At 38.2% G+C, this 16,813-nt stretch overlaps 1 protein-coding gene and 1 long non-coding RNA gene across 2 annotated transcripts in view; both read right to left on the bottom strand.

Annotated features, from left to right (window-relative positions):
- The window catches only part of LOC144688526 (uncharacterized), a 933,048-nt gene that overhangs the window by 455,539 nt on the left and 460,696 nt on the right, over nt 1-16,813 (bottom strand). The window lies entirely within an intron of this gene.
- Nucleotides 10,749-12,375, bottom strand: bhlhe23 (basic helix-loop-helix family, member e23). Its single transcript, XM_078556293.1, has one exon. The coding sequence runs from the start codon at nt 12,255-12,257 to the stop codon at nt 11,508-11,510; it is 750 nt and encodes a 249-aa protein (XP_078412419.1). The 5' UTR covers nt 12,258-12,375; the 3' UTR covers nt 10,749-11,507.

Here is a 16,813-nt window from a genome sequence, read left to right as displayed (position 1 = left end):
CTTATTATAACCACTTAAAGATGTCAATCAAGCAAAGTCAGCAATTCACTTCAGTTGTCAAAAAGGACACCTGCTGAAGTAATGCTTTTGTTGGCCTGGGCTCATAGCAAAGTCTCATTATGAATGCTTGGGTGCGAGCCCAGACTAATAAAAGCATGACACATTGGTTTTATATATAGTGCATACTGGGTGACTGGACATGGAATGGACATGAATTGGCATTGAGTTTGCATCAACAATATGAGAGGCCATGGGGAGTGGCTGGGGTGTATGTTGGCATTAAGTTGACATGGAGAGTAGATGAGAAATCAAAGGGATGGTGCAGTGGGGAGCATGGATAAGACCTTTTGAACTTACTTTGCATAAGGTTTCCAAATCCAGACTATAGTTCACAACTCGTCTAAGGAGCCGTGAACCACGAGTCATTGACAAGCTGACACGGCCCCATGAAAATTGCCCACCCCTTAACATTTCTGCTGCCATTTAGACCAATACAAATGGTACTAGTAATTAGAAAGCACAACTTTTCAGGTCAGAGTTAAGATCACTGTGAATCCCTAACTTTATTTAAATATTGGATATCATGTTAAATAAATTATATGGCATTGTGTACGATGAGGAACTTGCTGGTTAATGAGCATGACCACAACTCCTCCAACCAAATTCAACAGAAGCTTAATAACAATTTGACAGATTATGTGAATGATACTAATTATAATGCCGGTTATTTATACAATAACAATACATGATTGAAAAGCAATTATATACTCTTAAAAGTGATAACTTTTTTTTTGACCAGGGCCAACCAACTCTTTGCACAAAGTGTATTTTACTGGTAATCACTATTCTCCATTGAGCAATAGCAGCACTGTCTTCAAATGAAACTGAACTGTGTACATAGCCAGTCTACGACTGAATGTTAGTGCTGTTCCAAAGCTCCTTGGAACTCTACCATCATTGCTATCATGTCCCTAACAAACTTGGGCTTTAGATAGGAAAGAGCAATCATCCTGCTTATGGTGACCAAGGTTAAAATTTTGTTGCAGCCAATGCTAGCCTGAAATATTTTAATATTTTAGATAAATTAAAGTGGGGGATAACTTGTCAAATGATAAAAGCTATCTTAGATTAGCAAATATGTTGCAGTTCAGCTTTATCATTTCACTCTATTTAAAATCCATGCTTGGAAATAAAGATGGAAATCTTGCTAGCCATTTCTAATGTTTAGAAATGAGGATAGTGATGTAACAATCTTATTTTTGAGCTCTAATTTGTAGTGAATCCCTTACCACAGTTTCAAGCTGTCATAAGGGCTTGTGCTTAAATGCAACTGTATGAGATTGAATTGGCAATCTGATCCATCCTATCTGGTAATCCAAATTCTTCACACATATTGAAACTCCCAGCCATTATTGAATTTGCTTGCAGTTGGTAAGTTTCATAATAACCACTATATTTTGTGTCTGCCAGCACCTTTTTCTCTTAACATGGTTTCTGTGCAACATTGGATCCCCATTATATTTTAAAGTGTGCAGTAATAAGTCACAGAGACATGGCATTCTTGAGAAAAGCATTCTGAAAAAGTTTAAAGTTTATCCCCCCATAATAGAAACTGCAAAACGACAAATACAGAAAAATCTAAAATGAATGGGATTCAATTCAAAAGAATTAGACTAAGAAAAAAGGACAGAAAGAGACAATAAAGAAACTCATAATGAAAGTAACTCCAGGGTATTCTTTACTCCAGCTTTTCTGAGAACTCAAATATATGTAGATTTTTCCTATTGACCTTGATTTGCTGGTTGTCATTCCTGATAGTTAAGAATTCCATTCCATTCAGTGGACCATTCACCACACAGTTGGGAATGGTTTTCTGGAGCTGAATTTCACTAATCTTGTTTCCAATCTCCGTGTTATGGGAGGTGACAGTTTTGCATTATATCTATTTTATACTGAGAGTCTTCGAACTTTTGATCTGGTGATAGTAGTTGAAAACATCCTTTTTCTGGTCTACTAAGTTTTTGCATTAACCAATATATGAGTCCCGCACAATCTACATTAATGGCTATGATGCATTCATTTCTTCCAGCTGTCCAGGAAGAGATAGGTACCTTCAGTTTTTGTGGAGGCATATTTATATATTTAACTTAAATGAATATGATAGGTAGAAAAAAATAAACTTTGGTTTTTTTGCTGATTATCACAAAAGTCCATGGAAAAAACTGTAAAACGAGTGACCTTCCTGTTTTCCTTCTATTAAATTATTCACCATGCCGATAATAACATTATCTTAACCAATTCCACATCATATGCTCCTTCCCTGTTGAGCTACCCTAGTTCACTTTGCCAGTCGAGCTTTAGAAAACTTTTGAGTGTGTCAACCATGGCTCAGTTGATAGCATTCTTGCCTCTGAGTGACAAGGTTGCAGGTTTGAGTCCCTTTCTAGGACTTGAACATGAAAAAAAAATCAAGGATGACTTTCCAGGTACTCAGGAAGCACTGCACTGTTGGAAACTCTTTTGAGTTACCAACAGTCACAGATTGCAACTCTTTTCAAGTACAATCACAGTTCTTGGTTTCCGGGAGTGGGACATGAACCCACAACCCTCTGATTCAAAGGCGAGGGTGCTATGAACTGAGCCACAGCTGACACCTCCACTGCACTGTTGGAGGTGATGTCTTTCAAGTAAGATGTTAAATGGAAGTCCTGCCTGCCCTCTCTGGTGGACCTAAAAGCTTGCATGGCACTCTTTGGAAGAAGAGCAGGAAAGTATCTCCAATTTCAAAGATTATTAACACAGATTTAAAGTTATTGGTAAAAGAAGGACAAGGCAGCAGATAGATGGGAACACCACCACCTGGAAATTCCCCTCCAAGTCAATCGTCATCCTGATTTGGAAAGATATTGCCCTTTCTTCACTGTCACTGGGTCAAAATCCTGGAACTACCTTCCTAACAGCACAGAGGGTGTACTTACACCACATGGACTGCAGCAGTTCAAGAAGGCAGCTCACCACCACCTTCTCAAGGGCAATTAGGGGTGGGCAATAAATGCTGGCCCAGCCAATGAAGCCCATGTCCCTTGAATGATTTTTTTAAAAAGCAAAAGCGGTATGAGAAAAAACTTTTTCACACAGCGAGTGATTAGGGTCTGAAATGCATTGCCTGGGAGCATGGTGGCGGCAGGTTCAATCTAGGCATTCAAGAGGGAATTAGATGATTATTTGAAAAGAAACAATGTGCAGGGTTACAGGAAGAAGGCAGGAGAACAGCACTAGGTGAAATGCTCATTCAGAGAGCCAGTGCAGACACAATGGGCCAAGTGTCTCCTTCTGCACTGTAACAATTCTGCAATTCTTTGTCCTAGCCAATATTTATCCCTCAATCAACATCATAAAAACAGGTTATCTAGTCATCATCACATTGCTGTTTGTGGGAACTTGCTGTGCAAACAATGGCTACTGTGTTTCCTACTTTACAACAGTGGCTACGCTTCATTGGCTGTAAAGTGCTTTGAGGCCACCTGAAGTGGAAGGTGCTATATAAATGCAAGTCTTTCTTACATTTGTACAGTTAATTATATTTACAATGAAGCGTGGTTCATTTACTTGAATGTAGCAGGTGAAATCTGTTCTTCTGTTCTTGATTAAATTGTTTAATGCACCCAACATGTTTTAATTTGATAACATAATATGATAACTAAATTCAACATAAATGGATTTGACCACTCAAACACAGCACTTTGTTTTTGGTTTAACATAATTATGGGCACATTTAACATGTTCCTAATTTTCCCTTTAATTTAACAGCATTTAGTTTGACATAGTGGTCAAGAACTTTTTTTTCCACATCAGCCCATTAAAGATAGTCAATGTTTTGCCTTTTGATTTATTTTATAAACATATAAGGGTTGATTTTTACCCCACCCACTTAACGCAAATCAGGCGGGCAGGCAGTTAAAATGGCTGCACTTCGTCTACTGCCTTGTCCTTTTGATTTTAATTTGCTTTTTAAAACAGGTAAAAAGGGCACCAGCTAAACATGAGTTGGTCCAGGTTGAGTGGAATGCCTGAGGTGGCAGCTGCGGTGAAGGGCAGTGCATCCCGCAAGGCTTTGAAGCAGTCACTGACTAAAGTCCCCAAGAAGCGGAGGAAATCTTGCAAGCAGAGCTATTCCACTTACATGTACAGGGTGCTGACCTGGGTCTACCCTTCTATTGGGGTCTTGCCCAAGGCCATGAGTGTTATGAATTCCTTCATTGTTGACATTTTTGAGCGCATCATCTCCAAGGCTTTGCACCTCGTTCATTACAACAAGTTCCACATCATCTTGGCCAGGGAGGCCCAGAGCGCCGTCTGCTTCATGCTGCCAGTGGAACTGACCAAACACGCCATCTCTGAAGGCACCAAAATGGTCATCAAATACACCAACTTTGTTTAGGTCGATCATTCTAAAGATTATAGAAGTCAGCAGGATCGTTGCCCTGTGCTTCCCTTACTCTCCCCTGATGGCGATGCCCTCCTAAAGCTCCTGTCAATCATTTACCTGTTTGCCGGGACTGGGAGCTTCAGGACCTTGGTGGCAGCTTCCTGTCAACCGTAATCCTGCTTCTGCCTATCTGCCGCATCCCGTCAGGTTCAGGTGGAACTCTGACCGGGCCCTGTGCAGATAAGGCCCAGGAGTTAAATTTTTTTGGACTTCACACTGCAGAGGGCTGAATGGTTTGCTCTCCATTTCAGCCCCTACCTACATAGCTCATGGTTGCAGCAGAAACTGGAGGAAGTTAAAGAAATAAATCTTTATAAGCGGATTTACCTAGCAATTGAAAAGTCACAAGAGACTTCTTCCTACATATAAAATACCCTTCCTATATCATTCCCTATGTAAGTAGCATTAAATATCAACAAATTATTTCTAAATTTAGAAATAGTTTTGGTGTTCTTTTTTATTTTTGCATTAACCAAGTCCATAATGTCTCCATGACATCATAATCCTGATGTACTTTCCTCCCCTTTTAACAACATTTTATCAGTTTAGATAATTATATTTTGTCTTTTGTCCTGATTATTGTCTGAGAGCTTCTGTGGTGTTTTGATAGTATCTGTAAAATGCTTAAGCCTTAGATTATGCCGTGAAAGATTAATGTATGGAACTGTGTTGTGCCTGCACGTGGTGAAAGGATTGAGGCTCGGGTGAAAGCGTAGAAGAGAGCTGCCAGTCTTAAGTCTCTTAGTTACCAGGTTAGGCCTCAATAATCAGGGCTATTTACTTTGCAGAAATGCGAGCTTTAAGCAGTCATGATTAAAGTTTGTAAAATGATGAGGGGCTTGGGTTCAGTCTGGTTGGGATTAGAGGAAAGGGCATGCATATAACTTCCTTGGGAAAAGAGTTAGCTTAGATATCAGATTCATGGCAATCCTTTAAAAGGAAACTTAATAACTTTGAGTGAAAATAACAACCTGGCATTTCCTAAGAACTTCAGCTGAACTAAAGCATGAGCATGGTATAACAACAACTTTCAGTGCAAAGTTCAAGGCTAATTGGGGTGTAAATCACTTACACTCATTGTTTCCCTATGATCAAGGAAATCAGACATCTACACTGATTCCATGAAACCATCTGCCAAAACTATCTCCATTGCATTCACATAGCTCCACTCATGCAAAAGTACAGCTCAGGCGAAGTTCCTGAACTTAATGGGCTGTAAATTTATGCTTAAAAAGGATTGTTATTCTTTTTGCCTTTTATGCTAATATTCAAAGCATTTTTAAAATTCTCCTCACCGAAACCTACAATGTGTTTTCTGCACCTTTGACCGCATTGTCAAAGCATCAGAAGGATTTGCATTAAAAATTTGAAAAGCTTGCACAATTTTGTGTTCTGTGCCTAATGTGCATAAGTGATGCTTTGGTGGTTTCAATTTTTTGTTATCACCTTAAAGAAGGGCAATGGCACAAATTTTGTGCCAAATTTACACTTTCCTTGAGAATTGAATGTTTATGCTGATTTCCACTTATGCTACTCCAGTTTTTCATCCTGGTGTAACCTAATAAGATCCTCAGGAAATTTTGTATATCTAACTGGAGTGGAAATTGACATAGATTTCAGTGGAAATTTCAATGTAACTTGCCCATTAGGGTGTTTCAGGAAATTCCAGGTAAATATTTCCAGTTATAAAATTATTTTTTTAATTAGTTGACATAGTGATGAATAATGGGCTAGTGATGTTTCTGGAGCCTAGTTTGATTACTTTAAGGAACAGGTAAAGAATTTCCAACAGATTTTCCTGAATTGGCTACAATGTTTTGTTCTTTGTGGTCGCTCCCCAAAGATTCTGTAGTTAAGGCATAAGTCAACTGTATGCTCAGTTGCATCATGTCCAGGCGGAGCGGATTTGATGGCCTTGCTGACTTCATTAAAGTTTCTTTGAAATACTTTAGTATTGTATATTCAAAAATGAATTGACAAGAATATTCTTTAATTTAAGATGAAGTCAAATAACTCACCGAAGTAGAAAATCAACATGTCAGTTCCCTTTTTATCTGCTTTTCCTTAGTAATGTCAATGATAGAAAGGCATCTCGAAATAAGAATGGGGACTTCAAGCCAGCCTGGATGTCAACCTAGATCTCCTAACCATTGGAAAAACACATTGTCAACTGAGTATAAGGTATAAACTGCCGTATTAAGGGTGCAATAAACCACATAGCAATAGAGCATTCAATAGTGAACTTTAAATTTTGGTTCCAAGTGCCACAATGTCACATTAGTTTACGGTTGAGAATATATAATGTTTTTATTAGACATTACACAGTTAGAAAATAATTGGAATACACAATAAAATATTTAGGGTTAACTCAAATTTCATTTTATCCCTCTACTTGTCCTTTTATATAGATGTTTCATTTCTCGGTTTTCATTTATTTTGGTATGAAACAACAATTATTGGAAGTTTGCGCACTGAGTTAGCACAATGTCCTTTTAACACTTAGAAACTGAGTTCCAATCCAACCTACGCTGATGAAATTGGTTGTCCTTCACTATGTGAGGGTGATTTTTTTTTCCAGCTACTTTAGGCATTAAAGAGTCTCCAAGGTGACCAAGATGGTGTCATAAGTTGAAAGAATGTTTAAGCTTGCGTTTAGCATAAGATGCCATCTTGGCGAAGAAATTGAAGCTTTCATTAGGAACAACCACCCAAAGGATCATTAAACAGTTGATTGCCACTTAAATTGCCTGCTGGCACTCATTAATAAGGCTGCATGGCATTTTGATGTTTAGCACTTGAATTAATACTATCCCGTAACTGTGACCAGCTGATGGGAATAAACTAGTTATTGCAGAAGATGCATATTACTTAAAGGTATCTGTGCTTGTTTTCTCCCTTGTTTTTGTTAATTTAGTTTATTGTTTTGACTCAAAAGAGTTACTTAAAGGTATATCATCTTTTATTGTTCACTTGCTGCTTGAGGTTTCAAGAGGACTTTCGAAACCCAAGAGTAGACTTTCTGTGACACTTTATCAAGACCTTACCAACACTCTATCAACATTTATTCCAGAAATGATCTGAGGACTGCACATAAAAAGAGCAAATGCTGTACCACTCTACCTTATTTGACACCTTCTTGAAGTCACCAGGAGAAAGGAAGTGTTTAGCCTTCCGCATCTTACTGGGGGGGGGGGGGGGGGGTCACCTCCTGCAGGAGGAATAAGAGGAGACGAGGCCAGGCAGAACAGCATTAGCAGTTGCAGAAGAAAGGGACAGGAAGCCAAGTTGGATTTGTACCCCTATGCAGTAGGTACAGGAAATCTTTCCTCTACCAGCTTGAGAACCTGTGCATCTTCTCACTTGATCTCTAAGCCATTTTGAAATGGGTTGATGTGTAACAGCCAGTCCACTCCAGCCTTCTGGGTGAGTTGAGACCAAATAGACTGCTCTGAGAAAGTTTTGTCTAATCAGAGCCTGAGTGCTAACTCTGCAGGTGTCTCTGATTTAGAACCTTGGCAAGTTCAAATCATGGCAAAACTGTGTCCTAAAATTGGAGTTTCGAATAGGCATGTCTTGTAAGTACAGCATGCCTGTTTTCACCCTTTCAACAAAATAACCCTCAGAGTCCTACATAGATTAAGTTTGGGTAGCATCAGTTCAGCTCCTAGTGGGTAAGGGGTCATAGTGCAAAATCTCAGTGCCAATTTACCAATCTGACACAATTAGGCCATAGGATGGCTGGGGTAGGAAATGCAAAACTATTATGCAAGTATAGTGGAAGTTGCTCATTTAAAGTTGGGGTTGAGGATCATTGTTGCACAGTGCAGAGAATGACTTTTGTGCATCTCTATCAGACTAGGGAGAGCTTGATGCTCATATCGATTGCTCAAAATAGAAAGTGTCCCATTCCTCTGTGTTAGCATCTCTGAGCTTGATAAGAACAGCTTAAAAAATTACCAAGTTAGGATCTAATTGTAAAAATAAACTCAAGCCATGTTTCCAACAGCTCCTTCAGCAGTAGGTTTCACCCTTACCAGAAAACTACTTAGATTGGTAAACTCTAAGTGTGTTATTGGTTATTGATTTTAAATAGGCTTATATTGCCACTTTCATATTTTGACGTGCATCATCAAGCAAGCATATGTCAGAGGAGATCGTAGTGTGGGTTGGGGAATTTCTTATTCAGCATTCTTGCTTTACCCTGGCTCCACAAAAAAAAAACAAATCAACATTTACTTTTTCTGAACTTTCTGCTGTACCACCAGGTATCAATGAACAGAACATCCATGGTATTTAGCGGAATGCAGCGGTGTAGTAGTATTGTCACTGGACTGGTATCCAGAGACACAAGGGTTTGTTCAAATTTTAATTCAATAAAAAAAATCTGGAAATAAAAGTCTAATGACGACCATGAAACCATTGTCATTAAAAACCCATTTGGTTCACTAATGTCCTTTAGGGAAGGAAATCTGCTGTCCTTACCTGGTCTGGCCTACATGTGACTCCAGACCCACAGCAATGTGGTTGACTTTTAATTGCCTTCTGAACAAGGGCAATTAGGGATGGGCAATAAATGCTGGCCTAGCCAGTGACACCCACATGCTCTGAACAAATTAAAAAATATATAACCCATCCAATATATTGTAAGTATTGCATGGTGGACTTATGTATGTAGAGGAGTATGGAACCTTAATTCTCATAGATTAATGAGACTCTTCCCTGATTCAGGTGGATGCTGCAGCTACCAAGTGAAAGGCCCCGGGAAAAATGGCAGTGTGATGGGGATAGGGACAATGTCCATCAGCTCTATTTTAATTCTACTACTGCACCATTTCTGGAGGGAGTTAAAGTCTCCATTGTTAATTAGCAACCCAAAATTAGTTTGTCTTTTTTTTTACAAGGACTCTCTTGTTGAATTTATATCTGTTTCTTGGATTTTGGCCTTGGTATTAAAAACTGTTATTTATTTCAGTTAATTCATTTTTAAGGATCCAATATTGACTGCCTATTGTGATTAAATTACTTTTCAGTGCTGTGCAATAGCTCCAATAATTTTGTTAATTTTGGAAATGAATAGTGTAAAGTTCTTATTTATATATGTTAAATAATTCCATTGCAGTATTTTCTATTTTGTTACCCACATTTTTAATAATGTTGTTTTTTGAACTTATTATAGTTACATTAAAAAATTTCCAGCAGTTATGTGTTTATATTAAATGGCATTTTATCCTTTTTGTTTATTGATTTTTAACACAAGTTGTCCATTACATTTTCAAGTTGTGCTTTTTCATTCGCACAATGCTCACGTACAAACTTCTTACACTCACTGCAATCCTAGGATCACCTTCAAACCAAAGTTCCCAACATTTGTTTTCAGAGAAATGCAGACATACTGTAACTTAAGTAATTTTTATGATCCTTACAGATAATATTTCCAAGCCAAAACTTGGGCACCTCAGTCGGTATATTGAAGTCTGTAGGCATTCATTTAATGTAAGACTAAGACCATAGAAGACCAAGATATGACAGAGTTCCAAAATCTAGCATGCGTGCCAAAACAACATTTTCATGACTGTGATGTTTGAACCTTTGGAATATTAGTTTAATCCAAGTGACTCAATATAATAAAACCATAAACCTGTCGGTCAGGCTTTTTCCCCGAACACCAATATTCTAAAACTAAATAGAGTGCTGGTATGAAACATTAGGCACATTTTATAAAACAGTCACAGACGAATAGTTGCAAAAGACGAGTGCAGGAAAATGCTTGCAATTTTAGTTGGAAGTACATGCAACAAATCATCAGTAATTACTAATTTATAATTAATGTGAGATGCACGTCGTATTCTCAAAACATTTTGCAAAATTATGCTCAATTATTTCGCAAAGATTTATTGTAAAGACAGTCATTTAAACACTACTTGCAAAATGATATGTTTTTAAATGAATTAATATATATTATGATTCAGGTAAGGGGAGTCAGTTGTTACTGAAACTTTGATTTACACAGCCCGCTTTTCGAGCAAACCTATTTTAGCAGTTAAGATAAACTTTGTACATTATATAGCAACAGATTTGATATCAACCACTGAATTGGCATCGTTTAATAACATAGAGAAGAGTGAAGAAAGTCGACATGTTCTTAGAATAAGTAAGAAGAATTATTACTGAATAGAGAATATTAATCATTTTAAGCAGGTCAGGCGAGAAAATAATATAACCCACAAGATCAATGTTTCCTGTTGACTTTATTCGGTTAAATACGTATACATGAAAGAAGCAATTGATGGTTGAGTAAAACAAGCTCACGTGACTTTGGAAATATATTTTTCTTTAAACAAACTTTTCAATTAATTAGAGAAGAACAACAGCTCAAACACTGTTTCATCTAAGCATCTCCTATTCAGTGCATGGGTCAGTGATATTTAATCAAATTTAATATACAATCATTCTCCCTAAAAGGCTGATTTCGCACATTCATCACTTAACGGGATCGTGAATGGATTCAATCGATATCAAATATGCGTAAAATGTTAATTTGATAAAATATGAGACCCTTCTCTATTTATTTGGAACACAAATATAAATGCCTTGTCTTCTCAAATAGATTTGTTTGTGTTGCCGCATTAAATGGGAAATCAGTCTCTTGTATCTTCAGATCTTGGTGTAGAGATGTTGCATAGTTAGCAATTGTTGAACACCCCAAACGAGTGCAGTTGTACATAAGACAGAAAAAGGTAACTCTGAAAAATTCCAGAACAGAAGTCTTTTATGAGCCATTTATCCATCTATCTATTCATATCAATCGATCGATTCTACAGACAAGGGTCACAATAGGCGGGTTAGCCAAAATTGGCAAGTGGCGAGGAAACGAATACTACCTGGAGACAGAGGTAAATGGGCAAGAAACTGGTTCATTTGATACACAGACAAAAAAAAATGAACAAAAAGACATAAATTCACAACAGAATAGATGTGTGAATGGATGGACAGATGGATGAATGGGTTGACATGTTGATTAAGGCTTATCGTTACAATGTTTGCAAAGACTGGAGGGTGTTCCTGTATACAGAGCGCATTTGTCCGGACAAGTAGCAATGGAAGTGCCTGTAAATGGATAAACAGCAGACTGTCCAAAGGAGCTCAGAGTGTTGGTCAATGCAGCTGCAGATGGAATGGGTCCTGTCAATGCCTGGCCCTGGTTCAAATACGCTACCAGTCGCCTCATTTCATCCAAAGCCTGAGCCTGCATCAAGATGTAGTTTTTCGCCAGAAGCAAAGTGGCGATTTTGGACAGTTTTCTCACCGATGGGCTGTGGGCATAAGGAATCACAGATCGAAGACCGTCCAGTGCATCGTTTAAGTCGTGCATCCTCCTCCTCTCCCTCGCGTTAATACTCAGCCTCAGTGATCGCGGCTCTTTGCCTTTCTTGCCGATTGAACTTTTTAGTTTGCCCTCGTTGTCACTGCCCGGATTCCTTGTGCTCCCGGCAGATCGACCGTCGCTGTCTTCCTCGTCCCCTGTCTGCTCTTCGCTGCTTTCTGTTGCTTTTGGATCCTGGTTGATGGTGTATGGAGTGCAGCTTTGTCCAGACCAGCTCTCCCGGGTTTCAGCACCTCGGCTAGTGCCACTGTAGCTATAAGTAGATTGGCCGTAGCGTTGGGGCAGATCAATATATGTGTCATTGACAATGGAATTTAACTCATCCCTCCCTTTGACAGAGATGCTTGCTGTGCTGTGAAATAGATCTCCTTCCGCAACGTTCATTTTTTAGAATCAGTCTCTAGAATCAAAAGGATTACCCCTCTTCGCCTTTCTTCAATTATAAATCTACGACGTTTTGAAAGAAAAATAATGTCCTCGGAAGCTGTGTGACAGCTCTTGACTCCTTCTCCAGTGTGCGTCCTGGCACTGGGAGGGATGTGACTCACTTTCTATCCCACTTTCAGGTTATTACAGAGACTCGCCTGTTGGGACATGCCGTCTACCCAATCAGGAGGACGCTTTAATTAATAGGATTAAAACGTTTTGAAGAAAAGGTCGGCAGCTGCCAATACAGTCAGTTGGGTTTAATCTAAACATGTGAAAAAAACTAATGTCCGACAAAAGCTCTGAAGCATTGCATGCGGGTTTCAGCAACCAATTTCAGCAGGCTACCAACCGTACATAACGCCACAAATTTCACCAACAGTTCTGGGGTAAAGACAAAAGGTCAAATGACTCATCCAGTTGTTGCATGCGGATGCATATAGCGAATCAAACAATTGTGATAATTAAGGATAAACATCCACAGCCAGCAATTACCTCGCTGTTAGCAGTGATGTCCGGGTTAACTTGTTTGAGAAGTTTTGTTTCCGAATTGGCGCCGAATGAGCTCCAGCACAACCTCGCCTGGCTACTGAATGTTACAGCACGGAAGGAGGCCATTCGGCCCCTCGCGCCTGTATTAGTAAAAACATTCATCTGCCGTTTTGAGAATATAAAGATGGCATTGTTTAGATTAAAATCACCTTCGCTCTAATTACCCCACAGGACTAATGAAATGCGAGAACAAATACCGAATGTCTCAAATAATACCCTGCATGCGTTTCAAACATTTTCTAGTTAATCAAGGCTGTGAACATTTTGTTTTAGAACGATGAGGAAAAATCTTTGCAATTTGAGTAAGCCTTAAACTTACAGAACTTTAAGAATAAGATTAGTTGATCGAATTAACCGTTTTGTAACAAAAAGAAGCCCACTGTCGGACCAAAATAATTTTCACCAAATGAGATGGTTTTGGCATGTGGCTGATTTTCAGGTTGCAGTGACTGATTCTACTGAAAGCTGTCACAGTTGACGAACGTTACACAAGTCAAGGGCTCATGATGTTGGAAGCCAGCACTAATTGCATCTCATTGTGACCTTAAGGGAGGCAACATTGGTGACAACAGAATGGCAGACAAATGAGAATCTAACGACAGTGCTTGCTGCATGCACCGATATGATTATCTTTCTGTTTCAATTTCTCACAGCCTGTAGACTGCAATGTCTAAACGCAATCTCTAATGAATAAACATATATATAAAATGTCTATGATGCGTGTGTACTTAACGCGTTCAGTAGTTAGCAGAACGGTTGCCATTCGACGAAATGTTTTAACATTTGTCACAGGAGCGGGGTAATTAAGATGTTTAATTTCCGCACCCCCAGACACACAATTCCGTTGATGTAGAACAATAGTAATCCACAGAGCATAAACATATCAGAAAACAAAGTAACTGGTATAATCTGATTCAGTTAAACACAGCAGCATGTTTCCAAAACAAGGTAGCGACGGTCGAAGGAGATCTGTAACGTTTTAAAAGTCATACAACATTTGATTAAAACACCACTTTCAAACGATCGCACTGATGACCATCGCCACCATGTGGAAGAGATACATATTTTTTTCAAATGTCTTTTTGTCGGCTTTTACGCGAATGCTGAAGAAGTTTCCGCCCTTGTGAAAAGTTACCGCAAATACGGGAAAACCAGAGCACATGTCTCAAAGAGATAGGGATCTGCCAAGGTATGGATGTGATATTAAAACAACAACAAAAACTGCTGGAAAAACTCAGCAGGTCTGACAGCATCTTCAGAAGGAGAGTCACCTGGACTCGAAGCGTTAGCTCTTTCTCTCCACGGATGCTGTCAGACCTGCTGAGTTTTTCCAGCAATTTTTGTTGCTGTTTGTTTCTGATTTCCAGGATCCGCAGTATTTTGCTTTTATCTTACGGATGTGATATTACTACTTCATTCATAGCGATTAATAATGTTTTTCGAGGTAAATATGTTTCTGAATAAGCTTGAATTTAAATAAACTCTCGGTAGTCTTAGACGAAGTTGCCATCACCTTTAACGTGCACACAAACAAATAAATGCAAGACTAATAATTATTTTAAAAACAATTACCACGTCTTCTGTTAAAACAGTGCACAATTACCTTAGGCTGTTTTGCTCAAATTAAGATACATCTTTTGCAAATTGTCTGTTTGTTCCTTCATCGAATTATACCTTTTTTGCATCTGCAAAATAATAATCTTTTATTATATTCTCCCATGCATCGTCCATTGATCTGAATTAATCATGCCACGCGTAACTGTCAGACTCGAATTTATTATTTAATTGCTACATTAGTACTTTCTAAGATATTGTTTTATGTTGGGGATGCATTTTTGACATGATCGTGAAGTGGTTTATACATTTATACGGTAAATGCAGTCTGAATCCGGGCTCACGGCCCTACCTGACAGCTAAGCTGAGAATACTAGCCCTCTGATGCTGGAGGCTTTCAGGTACACCCTTGTTTACAATGGATTGTCCCTAACAGTGTCAGCCTGCCTGTTACATAAAGCAGGGAAAAGAAAAGGAAATCATATTTCCACAAACAACCAACAACACATTGTCTATCTGTTGTGAGGGAATCTATATTTAAATTTGTCTGATTTTGAACAGAAATTGAACTGAAAGGCAAACAGACAAGGTGAATCTGAGAATTAAACTGAACTTCCCAATTTCTCAGGAAACCAAAAACAAACAAAGGTTGGGAAATTGAAACTGAACCCTGGTTGAAAGATATAAAAGGACACAGATCAGTCCAAGCCACTGCAGCAGTTGTTGAGTCCACTGATGCTGGACAACCAAGCTGCAGAAAACTGAATAACCCAGGTTCAGAAACGGAGAATAAGTTGCTGCAGCTGTTTCCATTTCTGGCAGATAACATTGGTGGGTCTACTCCACCCAGACTGAGTTAAGCAGGTTCTGCAGATGCATACCATTTGTAGTGAAGACTCTACCAATGAAGCTCAATTTGGTTGTGCGCTGTTGTCGGCTGGGGATCAGACTAACTCCTAAAAGGGGAGGAACTGAAATTCTTCATGAGGAAGACAGGGTTTGAAGGACTTTGCGACTCACTGTGATCATTAAAATCTGAGTGAACTGCTGACCCAATTTGTAAGATCTGCCTTAGTTGCATCTGCCATTTAGTGTGCAATTTATAGTTTATATTTGATCACAATTTGACTCTTAATTCATAATAAATTCATGTAATTCTGGATGTTAGAGTATAGTATTTAGTATAGATAGTATTCAGTGTTTGCTTCATTGGCTCTTGTATAGTAAAAATTCTTCTATTTTAAACTGTGGGATCTTGTGGTTTCATTCTTTTAGCAAATAACTAGGATTTTGAATTTTGTCTACTTTAAAAAAAGGTTACTGATCTCTACCGAGATCATAACATTATCAATAATATATTCAAAATCTATATTTACATTCACTTTCTGTCTACAAAAAATACTTTCTGTTCCTATGTTTTTGTCTCTTTTTGTGGCAACTTTTTCCATGTGTTTCCAATTCCTCACCCTATCTTTCAAAGAAAAACCATGTGTCAACTACCTCTACTGCTCCCTAAATTGCCATACCATTTTTCTATTTAGACAGATATTAGGAGCACATTTGAGAACTGAATTATATCTGCATCCCCTGCACTAATTATCATCTGACCTCTATCTCTACTTCACCTGAAGACTTCATTTGGTCTTAACTCTTCATATCCAACACCATAGCAGATGGAGTAATCTGCATATTGTTCAAATCAATATATCCTGCCATTCCTCATGAGAATTTCAATGTTAATTGTTTCATACCCTCTTCACTTGTAATTAATTGTGAGGTTTGTAGATGCTAAATAGCATTTCCCATTAGAGGTTCTCAGCTGTTTATCACATGGTCCAGTCACGTTTCCCATTAACAGATGGTTTGTGTTGACCCACAGGATTGTACTCTGGTGATGTGGTGGCTGTCAAGCACATTATCAATCTTCATCTGAAAAAAAATTGAAGTGCCATTTTTTCAGTAACTGAAAATTCTATTGTCCAAAATAAAAATGTAAATAAAATAATTAATACATATTCCACAATAACATAATTAAATCTATCTATTGATATTTTGCCTCCTTCATTAAAGACTTCACTTGTTGATTTCAAAAGCCTGTGCTACAACTAGATATTTTTACTTTATAATGATTAAGAGGGAGCTTTCCATCATATTTGTGCATTCTGAGTACATGTAACTTGCATAATTTCTCGTATATATTTGAAATATCAACAGTTTAATGGTCAAGTCTGTGTTCCCTCGTTCTGTGAGATTTGAGAGTTTGTTGCTTTTTTCAAAAAAGCTTAGAAAGAAACTAGGGATCAAATTCTCAAACCATTTTATGAATAATTTATAAAAATACAACAGAGTTTTTTGAACATCTTGCAGAAAAACAGAAGCAACACACAAGGAATAATAACAGGCATCAT

This window comes from Cetorhinus maximus, chromosome 13, assembly GCF_964194155.1.
Source record: "Cetorhinus maximus chromosome 13, sCetMax3.hap1.1, whole genome shotgun sequence".
In the NCBI taxonomy this organism is placed as follows: domain Eukaryota; kingdom Metazoa; phylum Chordata; class Chondrichthyes; order Lamniformes; family Cetorhinidae; genus Cetorhinus; species Cetorhinus maximus.
This window is presented reverse-complemented; position numbering and strand designations above follow the sequence as displayed.

Coding starts and splice junctions, on each gene's coding strand:
- bhlhe23 (XM_078556293.1), bottom strand. CDS start 12,257: ATGAACGTTGCGGAAGGAGATCTATTTCACAGCACAGCAAGCATCTCT.